General features: G+C 39.9%; 1 protein-coding gene across 14 annotated transcripts; it reads right to left on the bottom strand.

The window, feature by feature from the left end:
• Nucleotides 1–1,791: 1,791 nt before the first annotated feature.
• On the bottom strand, nt 1,792–17,477 carry elavl3 (ELAV like neuron-specific RNA binding protein 3). 14 transcript variants are annotated; one of them, XM_024272587.2, is made up of 8 exons: nt 16,738–17,477; nt 11,007–11,226; nt 10,812–10,915; nt 8,916–9,069; nt 8,539–8,767; nt 8,084–8,137; nt 7,581–7,619; nt 1,792–6,813 (listed from the first exon to the last, which is right to left on the bottom strand). In XM_024272587.2, exons 1-8 carry the CDS (start codon nt 16,744–16,746, stop codon nt 6,465–6,467), a joined length of 1,158 nt encoding a protein of 385 aa, XP_024128355.1. In that variant the 5' UTR covers nt 16,747–17,477; the 3' UTR covers nt 1,792–6,464. The 14 variants fall into 14 exon arrangements, with proteins under 14 accessions (XP_024128355.1, XP_024128359.1, XP_024128357.1 ...); XM_024272591.2 differs by having other exon boundaries at nt 1,792–6,792; nt 16,738–17,476; XM_024272589.2 differs by having other exon boundaries at nt 8,539–8,764; nt 16,738–17,476.
• Nucleotides 17,478–20,703: the final 3,226 nt, after the last annotated feature.

The raw sequence follows: 20,703 nt of genomic DNA, 5'->3' as shown, positions 1-20,703 counted from the left end.
GATCCAACAACCTTGTTCCAAAAGTGAAACTAAATGTAAACATTTAGCTCACAGGAAATTTCACGTTGTACTAGTTCATTATTTTTAAAGATATTTCATTTAATCTTAAAACAAAAGGGAGATGAAAAGTATTCTAAAGTATAACCAAATAAAGTTTAAAATGTCTTATTTCTCTGTCAGAAATCAATATTGAATTGGGACTGATGTTGAGTTTGGAAGAAGCTTTATAAACATTTTCTGCAAGGATTTAAGCAAATTACAGCTCGAAAAGTTTAAACTTGATGTCTAAACATAATCCAAGAATTAACTTTGGAAATAAGTTGATTTATCTGGAAACAGATGTTCATTTGTTGACAATAAAGCTTAATCAATAAATGATTCTCCCAAGCTACAAAAACCTTAAATGATGAAGAGCAAAGGAACTTAACTAAACTGCAAATACTGAATCTTAAAAGTAAAAGGACTGGTTTCAAAGCACATTACCTATCTTTCAAAATAAAATAAAAAATGATAAACGACCTTTTTCAATTGAAAAATACATTTACTTTAATAATTACGTCTTGGTGACTATAATTAAAGTAACTAGCTTCATTCAATTTTTGACTTTTTTCCGAAGGTCCTGTTCTTGCAGTGTAGCTAATCAATTGAGGATATTAAACAGGCTCTCATATCATTTTGTTTAAGTAATGAATTGTTCAAATCTGCAACATTTTTCTTGATACAGCTTAAGAAAGTCGACTAAAACTTTGTTTTGAGCTTGGATGAAGCTCTGCTGTCAAACTTGGACTAAAATGTTTTGAAATTTTCTCCCATAATGCTTAGCAGCATAATCTTGAAATTGTGCTTTAAATGATTTATTTAAGCTTCTACAAGGTCAGTTTTTCCCCCCATTAAGATCCTGAATTATTGCCCTCCTGAAATATGATAGCACAGTTCCATTTATGAGACCTCCATTTATAATAACAGGCACACAAATGCTTCGTTCAACAACTGTGAGGGTTAGTATCCAGAGGGCAGTGGGTGTGACTGATGACATCATTAACGCGAGACACAGGATGAAGAACATTAAAAGAGACGTAAATGGGAACTCGTGAGGCAGCTTCTAATCGATCAATATCCAAACGGAGGAGGCATCAAGTAGTTTGACAAATAGCTTTAAAAATCAAAGATGAGTCATGTTGCCTTTGTTGCTCTGCTTGTTTAAGCGCAGACATCAGGTGGGAAAAATCCAAAATACCTCAAGTTTCAGCCTCAAATCGGTTTGTGTTTACCTGAAGCAGGTGGTGCTGGGTAATAATGAAGGTCAATGAGGAGATAATTGGAAAAACTGGTAAAATGTAGGCAAAATATGGAAAACTTTACATAATTAGAGCCAGTTATAACATAGAGTTTATGTCTACCTCAGTTGTGAAAAGAGCAAATTGAATAAAGAAAACAAAGCAATTCTTAAAATAGGATTTTTTCATATTAAATATAAGCAATTGAAGTTCCACACCTTGCAAAAAAGTTTGAAATATATCATCTACAGTCTCCACAAGCTTATAAAACTTTCCAGTTAGATTAGATTAGATTTAAGGCAGAATATATTTCACCGCTTCACTTTCTCAATTAAAAAGTCAAAATAACAACTATAATTAGTTTTCCATTTGCTATTTAAAAAAATGTGTCCACCTGATTTTTTTTTTTTTTTTACAAAATGCAAAATTTCATTTTGAATATCAAACATAATTGATGTTTTGTTACCTAAAATCAAACAACTTGCTTTCTGTTCCACAAAAAATAAAAAAGCCATTTGTATTTGTAACTTTTATTTTATTTTTCTGGCATGTAAAGTACAAATAATTAAACAATTCCATGAAAAAGTCTTCAAGCGTCTTCAGCTGAAATCCCAGTAATAAATATCCTATTCTAAACTGAAAGGTTTATCTTTTTTTTTTCCTTTATTAAATTTTGACATTGTTCATTTGGTCATGTCTGGAAGTATGTGATTTTGCAGTTTTCCTGCTGACGGTGGCGTCCGCAGAACTGTTTTGATCATTTTTCACCTTTGATTTGTTCTACCGTTCCAGGAAAGTGTAAGAAAAACTTCACTAAGTTACTGCGTCCCCTTTTCTAAATAAATAGACACAAAATACAGTTGATAAACAGAAGGACCACTCACCCCTTTTACAACTCCACACGCTCCCAAGAAAACCTTCCTGCAGCACATTTTCAAAACCAGGGAAATGTGTTTTTTTCCACCCCAAATATGGCGAATTTAAAGTAAATTTGATTTCCGTAATCAATCATTTTGATAAATTTATCTTTGAGCAAAACAGGAAAGTTTCTTGTGAGTGACTTAAACTCTAACTCTAGTTGTTGCACTTTCAAGCCTCAAAAGATGGCCTTCTCCTCGTCTCAGGGGGTTCAACGAGTGGTTGAAAAAACAAGACTGTGATTAGATTAAATAATTAAAAGATTTTCATTTAACAAGACAAACAGAACACAGGCAGTAAAGGCATAACATCTAGCACACAGCATGTATGTTTATACACTTCAATTAGTTAAATATAGCAGTGCATTCTTTGACTATGGAGAACGTTTCCAAATTCTAAAGCTGTTTTTCTATGTGTCTCCCTTTTAAGAAACAAAATGGTGTAACCACAATTTTGGCAAACTTAAATTCTTTTAAACTTGCAAATATAATGAAATAAACCATAAATATACACAAAACATACTTTATACGAGGCAATAATAATAATGATAATAAATAGTTTTTAAGTTAACAATAAGTTAAAACTACAAGCTTAAAGTCGCCCAAATAATACAAGTTTCTTGGCGCTATTTTGAATTTTTTCTGTTTAAATTATTTTATGTTGCAACAAAAGCTACCACAGACTTTACAAACACAATTGAACACAGTTTGATTTAAATAAAAAAATCTAACTAAGTCTAAAATCTGCATACACTGTAAAAACTGCAACTAATAAAAAAAAGAAAAAGAAAGAAAACTGTACCCAATTAATGCAACAAAAAGAAAGAATCTTTGACCCATGTGTGTTCTCTATGGCAACATCAACAACACAAATACACTAATTCAACAAGTGAGTTTTGATATGTAAATAAAATCAATAAATTACAAGTAAAAATGATATTTGAAATCGACATGGGCAAAAACTGATGATGTATTTGACAGTTTTCCTTTCAAAGTCTTTGAGAATTGCTCCGTTAGGTAGGCCAGATATGCAGTTTTGTTTTGAGCTTGCATGGTCAGAGCACAAATTAGGGACTGAGGAAGTGAAATTTTCAGATGCGTTTTCTTTTAATCAGTGCGTCTGTTCGTTTGAATGCTTTTGTTTGTTTGATCATTTGCTTCTTTCACTGTTTCGCGAACCTTTTCAGTGTGACATTTAATTTCTTCTTTAAAAATATATATATCATTTGTTCTGAGTCAATATAAAAACAAAGCACATTGCACTTACTGTTCCATAGGAAAATTTTTTTGTCTTTTCAAAATGATTATTGTTGTTGCTCAAGCAGTGGAGTACTGTTTCCTGCCATAGTCCGTGGCTCTCAGCTGTACATCGGGTGTAACTTTGGATCTTGAATGACAGGTTAATATTGTGAACTTGTAGGTTTGTAGTGTGACTGCAAGATATTGGACATGGCCTGGTAAACGACTTCAGCTGCGGGTCAACATGGCCGGGTCACGCGTTTGTTCTGGGCTCGCCAAGCGCTCAGTCTCCTGTGCTATTGCTGTCGCCAGCAATTTTAGGGGATGAAAAAGTACTGAAAAATGCGAGTAAAACTACTTAAAGGAGCTGTAATGTAAACTGTTGTGAGGACAAAGACAGCAGATGGTTGAAATGTCAGGGGATCTGCATTACAAGAATGTATTTTTTCTAGCAGTGACTCATCGCTTTGATATGCCTTCCATTACTGCATGAAATGTGTGCAATTGGGATCGACTTGCATCTGTTGGATTTTTGCACTCGATAAGGTGGCTTTAAGTTTTAGAAATGGAAACTGATATGCGCAACGTTTAAAAAAGTAACTCAAATTGTACAGGGTCCTTATTCACTAAAGAAGACAGATTTGTACAGCAATTACTTAGGGAATATTACAGTTGATCCTTCTTGTTGCTGACTCGCGAAGCAATTCTTTGGCAAAACTCAAATCTATCTAATCATTAAGACTCATGCTTAGTGTTTGTTATATATATGCGTCACTGTTTGGATCTGCAAGAAGCTATTCTTTAAGCTCACTGCTGCTTCTTCTGGGATTCTCGCGTTCTCTTTCTGAAGCAACACTGTACAGAACTTCAGGTTTTGCTGACTGTCTTTCATGGTTCGACTCCAAACTGTTTTTCCAGTAGATTCGTCTCTGTTTGGCTTTTTTTTCTTTTTTCTTTTGACATGGTTAGACGGTTACGTGTGAGCTCCTTCGCCCCCCTCCCTGAATCCCCACCCAAACACAGTACGCTCCCCCCCCCTCTTACTCTGCAAAGATCAGAGGGTTCAAAACAAAGCAATGTGATGCCCCAATTTTCCAAGCTTAAGAATCTGTAAAAATTCAGCACAAGATCTTGTTCCTTTGTATGTATAAAAATAGATTTATCTCTAATGTAATCCTTTCAAAGAGATCGTCCTCTTTGGCTAACACAGCGTCACTTAGAAAAGCAAAAGCAAAAGTGTCTTGAATATAGTTGACCTTTTTTTTTAATCTATTATGGTGTGCAGGTGTAGTGATATTGAAAGACATGAGCTTTCTTTGTGGTGAGTCTAAAGTCTGGGCTTAACTGTCTGTTCAGATGAATGGGATTATTTCATTTCTTCAAGGGTGCCATAAATAATCCTCATGCTCTTGGGTTGGGGATATTTTAAAACGTCTATTTTTGTAGTTGCACCAAACAGATCTTAGGAAATTTATACATTTTTTTGTGTGTTATCAGCAGAAGAAAAGCTGTGACACTCAGTTTGTGAGTTTGATATTGTACAGTCATCTCTCACGGGGCAAGGAGTTCAAAGTTTTTCGGGAAGAGAACAAACAAGCTTTTCGTCTAAAACTTTGGGAGCATTTATCAGTTGGAGTTGCAGGTCATTTTTCTCCTGGAAGGATGATTTTGAGCAAATGCCAAACATGACTCTGTCTGAAATATTTTCATTTTAAAAAAGAAAAAAGTTGTTTTCTGTATCTGGTCAAGTTGTAACCATAGATCCCTTGAATTTACTGAACTCTCAGATATGTGTTTTTTAAAAATCATCTGTGTAGAATAATACCGGTGCTTTTATTTTGTGATTTTTGCAGAATTTCGTATTACTGGGGTGACGAATGTTCAGAATCAGAGTGTAAATTATATCAATTACCGTCTTGTTTGGGGTTTTCTTTTGATAAATAGAGGTTAAATAGAGGCTGTGGAGCGCAAACAAAGCAGGCGACTACAGACAAAAATGTGGTTAAAAAAATATTTAAAACACCGGTATTATCTGCTGCTGCTGCTGTAGTAAAGAAGTGGATTTCCCCTCACACTCGCACGTTTCCAGATCACCCTCTAGCCCAGCACGGAATTACTAAAGAAGATCGTCACCTTGAGAGCTCAATCACAGACTGTATAAAATCCATAAGATTAGAAAGAAATACAGCTTTGGAGGAGTATATATGTGTAAATCTTTCTTAATGTCTGAATAAGTGTTCTGCTGTGTGAGGCTGTGAGGGAGAAGTGATCACGATGGCCTTCGAGCTACTCTTTTCCATTAGTTAAGCTAAATCATATTGAGTCTGAGCTAAAAAGCTCAAATATGGTAAACTACCTCCACGCTAGGCACCGCCTACTGCAGGTCAGGAAACAGTAGTCAAAGTTTCTAGAAAATGCTTACATACTCGGCTATTATAACGAGCTTAAATATTGAATATATAGTAATATTTTAATAGAACACTGTTTTTTTATTTCTTTTTTTTTGTTTAATTTTCTTTGATCTAAAAAAAATTGCTGATTCAAAATGCCCAAGTGTAAAAAAGGTGACTACATCCTCTCCTCCCCGGGAGAGATGGTGGGGTAAGAGTTTGGGTAAATTGCACATATATGTTCACTTAAATTTTTTTCTTCTTTTTTTTTTTTTTTTTGATAATTTTGTTCATCGGTTGTTAATATTTGCCTGAATTCAATCAAAGCACTCAGTTCACATTCTCTGTCACATTCGTTAGACTGTCTCCTATAAGTAGATAGCTCTTGTCCTTACCCCGAGGCCCTTTCTAATTCAATCCAGGCAAATGCAGAGAAGGACTAGAATGTCGTGTAAAGAGAAAAGAAAAACTCCACTAGTGTGTTTGTTTGAAACTCTGACTTGTGTGTTCATGTATGTCTGTTTGGTGTGAATTTGTGTGACAGTATGTCAGAGAGACTCAGTCCAGGCCCATGTAGAGTGATGTCGCAGGGAGGTTTGTCTCCCTGCAGGTCGAACAAGCTGGAGCGAGCGACTTCTCTTTCAAGCTTTGTGCTGCTTGCTGGTCTTGAAGGAAACCTGCAGCACGCGGTCGCCCAGGCGGTAGCCGTTGAGGCTAGCGATTGCCATGGCGGCCTCGTCGTAGTTGGTCATGGTGACGAAGCCGAAGCCCTTACATTTGTTGGTGGTGAAGTCGCGGATGACTTTGACATTGGTGACGGCACCGAAAGGCCCAAAGAGCTGCCACAGGACGCTCTCATCCGCCTCGGGGGACAGGTTGTACACAAAGATGCACCAGCCGGCTCCGGTCGGACCGGTGAGGTTGACCCCAGCCAGGCTGGTCATGCTGTCAATAGTGATGGGGGAGAATCTGGGGAAGAGAACCGGAGAGCTACCATGGGTGTCATTCTGAAGTTCCAAAAAACACTTGGTTTCTATGTGCTGACTCTGGAGACCACATTAGTGAGAAAAATGATAGATCTGATAGTTGGGAGTCTGAGGACCCCATCTCCATTCCCTTCTGCTGTGCAGTAAACAGATAAATATGTGTGGGCATCACAGTGGCTCCAAAACTACCTGCTTTTTTCTTTTTTTTTTTTTCTATACCACTGTTTGCCCTGAGACAACACACCCACACATTCTGCATATTTTTCACATTTTATCTTCTGACCAGAGCCTACGGAGGAATTAAACAAATGAATCACAATGTTCAACAGAAATCACATCATCCAACAAAAACACAAAAACCTAGAAAGGGATGAAAAGCAAACCGGAATCAAATCATACAAAAAACTGGAGCAAAAACAGAGGAGACGCAAACGGAATCTGGTATGTCCATGCTGGTGAAAAAAAGGGACATTAAAGCAACTGAAACTGACAATGTTAGTTCAGAAATAAATACATAGAAATAACTTCTATTTATCAAAACAAAAGAACGAAAAGTTGAAACAAAGGCATGCCAGAATACCTTGCTGTTAATAATCTGCATCAGTGCTTATTGCAGTTAAAGATAGTAATGCGCTGCTTTAAATGAAGGATTAGAGCCAGTCTATTTGCTTTTGGGATCAATTCAGCATGTGGTATTCCGGGCACTTTGTTTGAGTTTTTTTTTTTTTTTTTTTTTTCTGGCATGACTGAAAGTACACCTTTGGCATTTACCTCTTGACTCCGTAGCTGGCGTTTAGTAAATTGTCGAGTCTGCAACGTAAGAGGGAGAATGAAGGGGATGCAGAGGTTAGTTATGAGATCTACAAAGAAAGGGGGGACTTTCATCCTATTATGTAGCCTCTTCACCAGCTGGCCTCCAGAGGGCATCCTTCACTTCAAAGCCTCTCCAACCACCCAGCCTCAAACTGGTGACGTGTCAAATAGACCTGCTGATATTTAGCCTTTATTTGGGTTCGCCCCTTTCTAATGTCTTGTAACGTCAAAAAGTCTTTTTTTTGTTAAAATAACTTAGCAAAGAGGCCAGCTTTCCAGCCTACACTTCTTCCAGAAGAATTCTTGACAATTATGTAACACAGAAAGGACCTTTAGAGTACCTAACATTTGACATTTAGCTGTTTCAATGCCACAAAACTTATGAACTGTAGGCAGTAGTAACACCAACGTGTATTTAGCTTTGCCGTTATTATTGTATTTGGAAAAATCTAGTTCCTTACATTGTGTTTGAGCTGTTATTTGGATCTGGTCCCTTTCCAAGTGAAGGGATCACACTGCAGTTTAAAAGAAAATCAGAGAAAAAGAGTGAGAAGGATGGACGATAGCAAAATTGCCTTTTCCTTCTTTATCATCAAGTAGTTATTCTTTTTAGAAGAACAATACCAATAGAATATTCTTGATTCTAAACATTATAGACCTTAGAATGTCTTTGTGGTTTTGTGGAAATACATCGAGATCGCGTGACTTTAAAAAAAAAAAAAAAAAGAATATGCCAGAAATTGACAGTTGATAATGATTACATTCTGCGTATTTCTGCAACAAGCAATGTTGACAGTTTTAAGCTCAGCAGCAGAGTGGAATTACCAATAACATGATGGTCAAACGACATCTTACCAACTATCTTCAGGTTATTGTGGGCGTCTGAAACATGCTGGAGCTGGTTAAGGGTCAGTACCTGAAACGCTGAGTCTGGTGGTGAAGGGGTCCCGTGTAGCGGCGGGCGGCGGTTTGGTATAGCTGAGTCAGTAAGGCCTGCCCCGTCTTCTGGCTGGGGTTGTTGGCGAACTTGACCGTTATGGGTTCGGCTGCGCCCAAAGGCTTCTGTCCATTCAGTCCTTTGATGGCCTCCTCTGCTTCATTTCGCTTGTCAAACCGGATGAAGCCTACTCCTCGTGATATGCCTGCTCCGAATAAAAAAGCAGAACATGGTAATGAGAATCTTAGCATCTCTGCCTCTTAGGAGTCTGATTGCCTGTCAAGGTAGCTACTGGAGGAGTATTTTTTTCTTTGCATAAAACCTCTGGGGGCGTGAGATATTAAACAAGGCTGTACCTGTAACTTGGTCCACAAGGATACGGGATGTGATGATGCGACCGTACTGGGAAAATAACTGTTCCATGTCTTTCTGGCTCATAGTTTTCGGAAGTCCACTCACATAAAGGTTGGCATCTCGGATTGAAGCTGAGCTCGGTCGAGCGTATGATACCTGGAACACATTAGGTAATATAGTCAGATCTGAAACCGCAAAGATGAAAGACTGTAATCTAAAGAGTGCAGGTGGTTTCAGGTGGACTGTCAGTGATTCATCTCTGTACCCACAGTTTTATTTATATATTTATTTATTTTTTGTATTCGTGGACTTAATCAGTTCCTTTCATCTTAGCCACAATGAAAGCCGGAGAAGAGCTCGCAGGTTAACTTTGTTTTGCACTGAAATGCATCAGCCTCATTCAACATGTTTTCATTGATTCACAAGTGGCTTCATTAATTCGCCGTCATATTTAAAGCAGTTATTTTTAACTTTCTGACGGCTCTACAGTCTCTCCAATCCTTTAAAAAAAAGCCTACTCTTAAGTGAAAGTCAAAATCTGCTATTGTTTTCATTTGGGAGTGTTCTGACACAGACAGTCCAGCTTCAGCACGTTGTTAGTGTTTGTCATGCAGGGACAGAGCGAGTGTTGTCTGAAATAGGCTGAGGCGCTCTCCCCATCATGCCTCCTTCTTTTGTCTCTATTCTCGGGGGGGAGCTCAACAGGCAAACAATGTCAGTGCATCACCAGACTAATAACCCCACATTTTCTCAAAAACGGGCTTTATTAATATTAGTCAGAGATGTCAAAGGACATTTTCACTCTAAAAAAATGGTCGTAATTACACACACAAAAGGAGTTAGCACCCAGATGCGTGTTTATGTAGATACTGCCTGTCACATGAATACAGGTGTTGTGATTTCATTCATCCATACCGAGCACCAGTGTCTATTGTTTACATGGACAGACTGACTGAGCAGGAGGGTTGTGTGGTGCAGTGATTAGGGTGTTCTGGACGAGTCCGAAGGGGGAGTTTCTGTGTTCTGGGAGCAGAGGCTGCCCTATAATTAACCCTCTCCCTGTCGCTCCCACAGTACAGATGGTGACTGAAGCCCATATGGCCTCTAATCCTGTCATTGGCATTCTGCTCCCCGAGCTACCCCCTACCCTTCTAATGCTGCCTCCACCCTCACAGCTTTGAGGCTTTCTAAGGAAACTACAACATTTTAGCATGAAAACAAACAAAAAAAATCATCTTATGTTCTTCTTATTTATTAGCTAAAAGCTGATTTCCTTGCATATTTCCTATAATTGTCTTATAAGTGCGATATTTCATGATGATTTTTCAGTTTTTTATTGTTGACATCCCAAATCTGCTTCAAAATAAAAGCAACGAATCTCCTATCGTAAAATAAAATTCACATTAAAAGCTATTTTAACCCAAAGCTTTTGATATCTGACAGATCTAGAAAACCGATTTGTCAGTTGTCCTTCATTTTGTTTGAATCCTTGATCAGGCAGGGGGATGGAAGAAATTGGGGTTTAATAATATTCCATCTCTTTGCATCATCAGATTTCGGGACAAAGAAGCCCCCTAATTAGCCTAGATTGGAGGCAGATGGGGTAACCTGCACTGACCCTGCTGCACCACAGTCAAGCTACCTAATTACATTTCCATCACAAAAACCTCCACATGCTGTCCGCCCTTTGCTTTCTGACCTCCACTCTCCCCTTCCTTTTTTTGCCCTTTCTCTTCCTTCCTTTGTTCTAGCCGCTGCTCCCTTCTGCCCCCTCCTCCCCGTTTGCCTCCCCTCCCTCCGCTCTTTCAGACAGAAACCCTCTTGACAAAATCTCCACTTCCTTTCTTTTTGTCCAACATGTAGAAAAAAAACTGAGGATAATTCCTCTCTGTGCTCACCTTGATTGTTTTAGTCTGCAATTTGAGACCGTTAAGCGTGTTGATGGCCTTATCGGCATCATTTGGATCCACATAGTTTACAAAGCCGTATCCCAGACTCTGACCTGCAGACAAAGGAGCCACAGGGCTTGTTTCAAAGCGTCACCGTCAAAGCTGCGTTTTAGTTCACACATTTGTTTTGCTGCCGTGCTTCACCTGTAATCTTGTCCCTGACCAGCTTGCAGGACTCGATCTCTCCAATGCTACCAAACAAACTTTTAAATTCTTCCTGGGTCATGTTCTGAGGCAGGTAGTTGACGATCAAGTTGGTTTTGCTGTCGTCCGTGGAGCCGTTTGTACTGATGACGGGGCCGTTTGGCAGGCTGGTTCCGCTTGGACCGTTGGACACCTGGGTTTCCATGGTGCTGATTATCTGCTGGGGAAGAGGGCAGAGTTAGATTTTTAACAAACATAGATGTTCAGGATATAAATATGCTTCACGTGATTCATCCTGCTGTACTGCAACAGAAATTATACTCGTGTGCGCATGCACAGAGGACATCAAAATTCATCTAAAAACCGGGAGATGTGATCTGTCATTTCCCTTCCCCCCTCCTGCTCCCTGCCTCTGGTCCTGCAGATGTCACAGTCCCTTTTTCCTCTCTCCTCCCCCCACTCTCTTCCAGGGTCAGAGATCATTACATCATTACACAGGAATAAATATTAGCCATGGTGTGAGGTTAGCATAAACCACATATGTTTAATTTTTCTTTTGTTGGTTTGTCATGTTTATAAAGATGTATTTTCTAGTGTCTGTGTGTCGTTTGCTGCTTTATTTCTCCACCATCGAGAATAGATGATCACACAGAAACTCTCTTCATTTCAATTTTCAAAAGCATCCATTTTTCCTTTAAATTGAATTGTTATACTTTTTCTCCGTTTATAAAAGAAAAACAATGGCCTTCACTTATGATTCATTGTCTGACGTAATCAGACAGTTAATGATTTATTAACCTGCAAAATATAAGAAAATGCGTCTAAATTTAGTAGGGTGACTCATATCACTTTATGACAATATCTTGCTAGTACATCGTATTCTTGGACACTGTATTTAATATTTAGTGCGTTATCTTTAGAAAAAAAGGCTATGCTTATATTCTTTTGGGGGTGCAAACATTTAAATCAGAGTTTTGCTTTGAGCTACCAATTTTTTCTAACTGGTGGGTTCTATTTATGTCAAAAGGCTTAAATGAGTCTTCGCTAACACTCTTGGGATTTTATAATAAAGTCCCAAGCTCCAAATTGAGTTAATTACTGAATCCACAAAATTATTTGAAAATTATATTTGGGCTAGTTTAACCTTTAATTGTCAGGTATTAGCTGGGTGTAAATTGGATTTTAATTGAATATTTCCCTAACAAACTTTCCATCCAATCATTGTTCTGTACCCGGTTTTGGTTGCTGGAGCCTAACCTGTCTCTAGCTGTAACCTGTCTACAGCTAGGGACAATTTAGAGTCACCAGTTCACCTATAAAGCATGTTTTTGGATTGTGGGAGGGAACCAGAGTAAACATACACAGGGATACCTTGCAAACTCACACAGGAAGGTCCCATCAGGAGCTTGAACCCTTCTTGCTGTGAGGCAAGAGTGCTAACCACTGCACCACTGTGCAACCTCATAAACTCTTTAATTTCAAATTCAAATTTTATTCTTTTAGTCCTTTTGCGCTCTTTTTTATGGTGACACTTCTGTCAATGTTGAATTTCACTTTATAAAAACACTTCTATTCCTATTATTTATTGTGTGTTTTATTTATTTATTTATTGTGTGATTGGATGTAAACAGGTCTAATGAACAACATCGAGTTCTTCCATCATCTCTGTATCTGGCTGTGTTATTTTGACCCTCACCTTGACTCAGGTTGCCTAGGTAACAGCCTCTCAAACACAACACTGTTACTAATGGCTCACAGCCTTTCCTACTTCAGGCTAAATTTGTGTTTGTTGTTGTTGTTCATCTGCTGAAGTTATTGTGGTTCAACATTTATGTCACACTTATTGACACAATTTTGTTTTTGACTGTTCTGGATCAGGGAGTGCACAAAACTGAAACTGACAGTCGAGAAGTGACAGATTTAAAAATAAAATACATCTGAGCTGCATCCACAGACTGAGAGTTTAACAGCCTGGATGCACAGCTAAAATTAAGTCTCCTACAAAACATTTTTGACAACAAATTATGTGGGGTAACAAAAAAGTCCATATGGCAAACAGGAATAAAAGCTGACGAATGTTTACCAGAAATGACAAAAGCCTTTTGAAGACTAAATAAATGGAAGAAAAATAAAAATACATTTCTTTAGGGGCAAATTTGTCTGAAATAACCCCCAGCATGGCAGAGTACACACTTCCAGCAAACAGAGACAAGTTATATAATTCATAGACCCACTGAGAACTGAGGCTGGGCACTGAAACGGCTGACACAAGCAACACCAAGGATTAAGGTTTTCATGCAAAAATCTGGAGCAGCAACACGCTTTGAAGGTTTCGGGTTTTTTAAGCTTTATTTCTGTACATTTTTATATCCAAGGTGTATTTGTAAGGTCCTGCGTGTGTTTCCTATGAACAAAAAAATATTTTTATTCGTGAAAGAATAAACATCTTTTCTAAGGTGTAAAAATATTGGTTTGAGATATTTTCAGCAACCGGAGATAAGAAAGATCACTCATCATCATGTCCTGGGTGTATATTTCTTCTGGGACATTGGTGTTTTTTACTGCCTATTTAACCCCTCCCACTGCATGGTTTTTAAGCAATCCACCAGTAAGGACAAAAAACATGTGGAAGAAACTCCAATTTTGAATCTCTGACACATCCCAGCTGTTATCATAGCACTCCTCATCTCCCGCTGCTTCTTTCTATTTAGGGGTTCTGTGAAACCTCCCTTAATATTTAATGGACTGCATCAGCATCGTCCACAAATGCACCCAGACTTGCACGCAAACAACAGCTCTGCCTTCACTGCCAAACGCACATACCACCTACACTGCACACTATTAAATTACCAAACCCAGAAGTATTACAAGAATTAATGTAAACGCTGCTTGAGGTCTCTGTTTTCTAAAACATAAAAACATCTTTCCTGGTTCATTTGGCCCCAAAAATACAACAAAAACTTAAAATCACGGTTTATTTCGGGATAAAAAAGTTGTGCATCAAAAAGATGATTTAACAGTTAATATTTAAAAGACCAAGCCACTGTTTGGAGCTAAATTTATGCATAATTTAAATATAAAAAAATGTTGAAATGGTCATTTTTTTAAAGACATTTAACCTTGACTCTATAGTTAACATTTTATAAAGGTTTCTGGAAGGCAACGAAAGTGTAAATGAGCCCTCTAAATAACACAGATTACAGGATTATCCCAAACAAAGGGCATTAGCCACACTCTCTGCAGCTTAAGGGATCAAGGCGGCAGCTGTAACACAACAGGACGACAAGAGTCACAGCTCCTGTCAGCCATGCTGCGACTGCGAGAACCAAACCTCCTCTTTTCCTTAGCGGACCACAAACAAGAGATTTCCAAAAAAGAAGACCGCAGCTCTCTGCTGCTTTGATAAGATGATGGAAGACAACGGCAAAAGGCTGGAGGAGACAAACGCGTCTCACAAGTCTGGTTGCGTGCGAGGAGCTATCCAGCGTGCTGAAAAGGGAGTGGCTTTCGGACGCTCTCATTTGACCGTGAAGCACCATGATTTTACATTTTCTTCAATTACATTTATATTTTAAAATGCATTTCAATAAAAACAGTAGAATTTGCATTTTAAGCATAATATAAATCGATTCCAGAAAAATATCTCGCATTTTCATCCTCCCCCCTTTTTTTTTTAAAGCTACTTGTGAGCTCTGCAGGCATTCATGAAGCGGAGCGCCGATTTGCTGAATAAACGTATTGAAACGACTAAACAAAAGAGCCACCCGTTCCTCCTCTTCTGCCTCGCTCAGGCTATGGGAGCACTATGAATATTAATGTAAACAGTGGCGCTTTGTGTCGTGGCTGCAGGCTGCAGGACTCTCCGGGAACAATGATCGTTACAGTGGACAGTCGCAAGTCAAAAACGCCATGACAGGTCCACCAAGTCAAAACAAGAAATTGAGAAAATGTTTTATTTATATATAAAAAAATACACATTTTTAGCATAAGTCATTTGGAGGTTGGTTGTTGTTTCCAGGCTAAAATATATAAAAATACTAGAAGATTTAGACCTACATTTTAAAAATACATTACTATTAAAAATTAAGAATATTGGTTGAAAATATCATGTATTATAACACCAACAAAATATTTAAAAATAACATTTATTTTACAATAAAATATACAAACTAATGTATTTAATATTTGAGACCAGGCGTTTTGACTTGAGATCAAACAGCTGCCTTATAGAGGGATGGCCTTGCCTGTCCTTGAATTGTGTAAGTGCTTTGGAAAGGTTATCTGACTGCACGCTTTTATTTGCTTGGCACTGCGGTACAGGCACGGGGGACTGCGGACCATGTGGAGGGGGAGATCCTGCCACCGTGGCTGTGGAAGTGACAGGGCCTGGAGGGAACAATAGAGTGGCTGCTTTTGCAACAAAGACGAAAAATATCTGGGACTGTGCAGAAAGTGGTGAAGAAGAATATAATATGCCTACAGTTTTGAATCAGATTTTAACGTTTTGTTATGTTTTTACACATTTCTCACCTATTTTACGCACAATTTCGGCCAAAATTACGCACTTTATCATAAAAGAAAACTTTAAATTTAGCCTCTTTTTACACTTTCATTGAATCTACTTTAGCAATTTGTTTATTTTCCTCACACATTTTGCATAAATAGTTTAAATGTGTGTGCTCAAACGTGCGCTCCGCCGCGTCAAGAGGATGAGCGGATGGGTCGTTTGAGGCTTCAAGGCCCTCGTTAGATGCTCGAGTCCATCAGAGACACGCCCAATCCCGGCCGGCGGCGCACAGCAAAGCTAATTTATCATCGCTTCCATCTCCTTTTCATCCGAGGAGCGCAACGCAAGCCGGGCTCCTCTGCGGCCTGCATCCATGCGCGCGGGATGCACACACTCCTCGGACGAAATTGTGCCTTTAAAAAATGGAAAATGTCCGTCAGGAGCGCTCCGTCGCGAGCTCGGAGATTTCCAGCCCATTTACTCGGTTGCATCGCAACGAGGAACCCTGAGGAATTTTTGGACTTTGTCTGATTCAGTGCTAACCAATGGATGCGTAATCTCTCCCCTCCCCCTCCCTCCACTCTGAGTGACTCGACCCTTTTTTCCTTTGCCATGCTGGATGGGCCCTCAGCCTCCGAGGCATCATGTTTTGTCTCCAGCATCCTTGTGCAGCACCAGGCGAAGAGACCCCCCTCCACCCTCACCACCACCCCCTCCACCTCTCTCTCTCGAGCGCTTGATCGCCTTTTCTTGCTCTCCATCTTTGTAATCATGCGGAATTTCTTGGCTCAGGGTTTCTTATTACCAAAGCTAAATTCTGAGCTGTGACGCGCAGCGACGACGGGAGTGTACGGATGCGGAGCCTTCGCTTTTTCTAAAATGGCAGGATAATGACTTTATTCAGCGCCGAGGATGACTGCAGGCTGGAGCGCAGCCGGCATGGCGCACCACACAGTATGAGATTGCTAACTGCCTGTATGATCGTCAATCTTAGCATCACACTTTGGCATCTCAGTATGATGAAAAGGCTGGACACCGATTCCAAAGCACCTCTGCGTTTTGGCAAACGAGGGAGCTCTGTTTACAAAAATACCAACAATAAAGCATGCTAAATGAAGCAGTCTGGGACTACAAAATAAAGATACCAGCAATTTTACTCCAACAGGAAGCTTTCAGCTACAACATCCCCTTCATGAATCGAAAGAGAAATAGAGTCATACGTACAGTAACCATTCTTGACGTACAATGAAAGAAATCTAGGTCCTCCTTTTCCACTGGTCTTGAAGCTGAAGTCTGTCTTTGCTGAATGGCCTTTATATTATTTGGCCTTTTGTTGAGAGTCAAAAATGAAAAGAAAAAAAAAGAAAAAAAGGAAAAAAAATACTATCTTCACCAAGGGATCTCAGCCCTCCGAGATTGTAGGTGTCCCCTATAGGATGAAAATGAGGAGAAAAGAGTTTTCTGCTGGATGGTGATGAGGGAGAGGGTTCTCTCCGAGTGGCGTGGGCGACGGATCAGAAAAAAGAGAAGCAGTGATCCTCAGCAGGGTGTGTCCAGGGGAGGGTGTTCTGGTTCCGCTGCTTTTGTGTGTAATTCCTTGCTCCTCTCACAGTCTCCTTCTGTGCCTCTGCTGCAATGTTCTTCTTTTATGCGTCCTCCTGGCTGGGAGAGCACGCCGCTGATTGGCTAATTGTGCAGGGAGGGTACTACATGGCAGCCATTGCTATACGCTCCTCTCCCATTATCCCCTTCAGGAGAGATCACCAAGAGTCCTCCCCCTCTTCCCTGTTCCATTCCTGCCCTTCCATCTCCTCTCTCCCCTCCTTCTTGCTGCCCTTCCTTTCTTCCTGCCCTCCTCTCGAAACACATGCCGAGCAGAGTGAATAGGGTTCCACCTGCACTTTCAGAACAGATGGGTGCAGCAGAAGACAGTGGAGTTCTCCTTTCCCCACATTTTGCACTCAACTCCGTCCTTTACGCTTTTAGTTTTCATTTAGGCTGAGGCAAACAAATGCCCTTCCAAAAGTCTTTGTCTTTGCCAATAAAAGCAATTCGAAGCCCAAATAAATGGAATCCACATTCTGAGACCATAATCAAACAAATAAAGCGCCGGGGAAAGTGGGCAAAAACGTGCAATAATTAGGCTTGAAGTGTGACTGGAGACAAAGTATTAAATTCATACTATGACACATAAGTGGTTGATGGAGCACTCAGATGCAAAGCAGATGGTTGGCCACAGGGTCAGGTGCAAGCATGGGAATACCAAATGAGATGCCCCCTGAATTAATGAATGTTCATTCAGAGAACAGTTACAGTTTTAGGTGAGAAAAGCGTCGCCAGGTGATCTTTAGCCACCGATGACTGGAGTGTTTCCTTTCAACACTTTGGCATTGCAGCATCCCTTCCTGAGGAGTTCCCAGCCCTCTCTGCTCACCTCCTGCTGTTCCCTCCCATATCCCTGGCTGTGCGGTGAGTGCTCACTGAGACATGCTGTTTGGGCTCATCTATAATGTATCCCCTGCCCCGGGACATCATGTGTGACAAATGACCTATTTTTGTGCAGACCCCCATAGGGCCTTGACCTCAGGGAATGCGTGTTCATGCAAGTCTGCATAAATCAGTGCTTTTTTTGTTTATTTGTGTACTGGTTTACTGTTCAATTGAAAGGTAGTTGCTATGTGTATAAATTGATTTTTTTTCCCTGCAAATTCCCCTACGTGTGCTCTCTTGAATTGGCCTTGGCGAATCCTTAGAAGTCTCTGACAGGGAAAAAAATTGAGCATTTGTTTGCAATATTGACACTAGCCACCCATTTGTGATTGATCTAGTCTGCCTTCATGTAAAGACAGACTGGAGAACAGACTAGGAACTCATTCCTTCACTGTTCCTGCCACTTTTCAGATGCTTTTTCCCCAAATCTCTCTTGTATTCCCTCGTTCGTTTCTGTCATTGTCCTGCAGCTCTCTTCCAGTCAGCTTCAGAAATGGGCTCTGTCTGATATTTAACATAATTGCCTTACATAAGTAGCAAGCTTGGCTCTGAGCTTGGATGATATTAGTGGAGATGAATATTGCATGAGGAAAGCACTCGTTAAGCGTTAATAAGAGGATAGAGATGGAGCCCCACTGTCAGTCTATCTTAACCCCGCCCCCACTGTTCTGACAGGCAGTGACTCAACGCAGCCTGGATGCGTTGATGCCCTTGAGTCAGTTTGCTAGTGAGGGAGGACAAGTGTGTGTTTCTGCGCGAGTGCACGCATGTGTGTGTGTGCCGTTCTCCTGGCATGGACGTCTGAGAAGAGATAGCCGGATTCACTCATTAGGTGCTTGTGTTTTTTCCCTTTTTTGTTTGTGGGATAAAAGCGGCTCTTGTAACACAAAAGCAGCCAGGTCTGTCAACTGACTGCAGCCCCACTTACAGTTCACACTTAATGTGAATAAATGGGCTTAATTGTGGCCCCTCATTAAAGCCCTGGTTAGTAGCATAGCAGCTGAATCCTCCCAGCGAGTAAGAGGGCATTTCAAGCCCCTTTTGTGTGTTACTGAATCGTAGGATCAAGCATTAGTTTTGCTTGAAAGCCTTTTGTTATTCTCTTGATTATTTTTCTTATAGATAAGAGTCCCTTTATTAGTGGTGATTAGGAGCCTTGTAGCAGCGGCCCTTTTCCCTGCGGTGTATCGTGGAATGCACCTTGGTGCCAGGAAGACGAATAAGTGAACAGATTTGTGGATCTTCAGCACGGCAATCCTAGAAAGTCAAACAAAAGGGTTGCATTTTGCACCTTGGTCGTGCACGCTTGCAGAATTGTTTTGCATCTTGAGAACGCTTATAAAAGATGGCACTTTATGAAATGTCAAAACCCGGGGTTGTGAGTTCCCTAGCCCAGTCTTCTCTGCTCCTCATCCCTATTACTCTCTCTCTCTCTCAGTGTTACATCAAAACTAATGCCTGTTGCCTTCGCCCTGCGGTAAGGTAGTGGCCTCGTCTCTGCGTGAGAAGGAGAGGGGGAGAGAGTGACACTATGACAGTGAATCTGGGGGATGGGGAAGGGATGATTCAGCCTGGGGACTGGTTAATTCAGTGGTCGCTCTCGCAGGCCTAGCTCTTGGCATTTTGGGGGGGGTTTGTGGCAGAAGCAGCAGCGAAGCAGTTACAGCTTTTAGGAACAGTTCCAATGATAAATAAGCCTCTTTCTAAAAGGACAATTGTTGATAGTGGCAACTGGCCTAATTCAACCCTTTATGTATTATTTGGCAATTTTCTTGTGCTCCCCCTCATGGGTTCACTCACACTTATCTCTGTCGCTCTGCTCTTCTTCTTTCTTCATCCTTCTCTCACTCTGTCTGTCTAAATGTGTTGTCTCTGGGCTATTATTAGAGTAGACAGGCTGGTGGGAGGAAGTCTCTGAAGTAAATGCTCTTGTCATTTTTTTTTACTTATGTATAATATTCAATTTAATTCTATGTTTAACCCAGGTGTCTTTCGTTTGTTTTCATTGTAAATTATACGGAATGTGAAATATTTTTCATCTTAAAAGCCCCACTTTAATAATTTTTTTAATCTATTTTAAAAGCATTACCAGTTTTTTTTTTTTTTTCGTTTTCAGCAAAATAATTAAAAAAATGTTTTCTATGACAACATTTTTGCAGAGCGGTACGAAATTTGCCTTAGTGTTGTGAGTGAGGAGTAAGCCTCCCCTCGTTTCCCATCATCCCTTTGTTTATATCTCTCCAGCTAACTCTTAGCTGCTCACAACCCCAACCTAATGTTAGTGGTGCAACAATAATGCAATATTTGAGCTAATCCAGCTGTACAGTTTTTAGCAGAATGCCAGCTCAGATGAGGAAAATGCAGATGTTCATGGAGCTATTTTTTCTGCAAGTGGATGGAGGGGAGCAGGCAGCTTGTGCAACAACTACTAGCTTTTCAGAAGCATTTTTTGGTTGAAACCTGATTCACAATGATTTCCCTTAAGAAATAATCCAAATTTTCTTAGTATAGCATAAAAAAATGCTACAAAACCACATTTAAAAACCTGATTTTCTTTGGAATGGGTCTTTAAAGTGTTCGTATTTGAATTAATTGAAAAACCACAAGCAATGAATCAAGTCTTACTGACTTTGTAGCCGGTGTAAGATCATAAACAAACAACAGACCTCTTTCACAGAACCAACATTTTACTAGAAACCT

The sequence above is a fragment of the Oryzias melastigma genome, linkage group LG8, assembly GCF_002922805.2.
Source record: "Oryzias melastigma strain HK-1 linkage group LG8, ASM292280v2, whole genome shotgun sequence".
Taxonomy (NCBI): Eukaryota; Metazoa; Chordata; class Actinopteri; order Beloniformes; family Adrianichthyidae; genus Oryzias; species Oryzias melastigma.
The sequence above is the reverse complement of the archived record's forward strand: the minus strand, read 5'-3'. Positions and strand labels throughout refer to the sequence as shown.

What these genes read in the sequence shown, in the direction of transcription:
- elavl3 (XM_024272587.2), bottom strand. An exon ending in GGTCAGGGACAAGATTACAG is followed by an intron (nt 10,916 to 11,006) that starts GTGAAGCACGGC and finishes CTTTGTCTGCAG; the next exon opens with GTCAGAGTCTGGGATACGGC. An exon ending in CCTTGTGGACCAAGTTACAG is followed by an intron (nt 8,768 to 8,915) that starts GTACAGCCTTGT and finishes TTTTATTCGGAG; the next exon opens with CAGGCATATCACGAGGAGTA.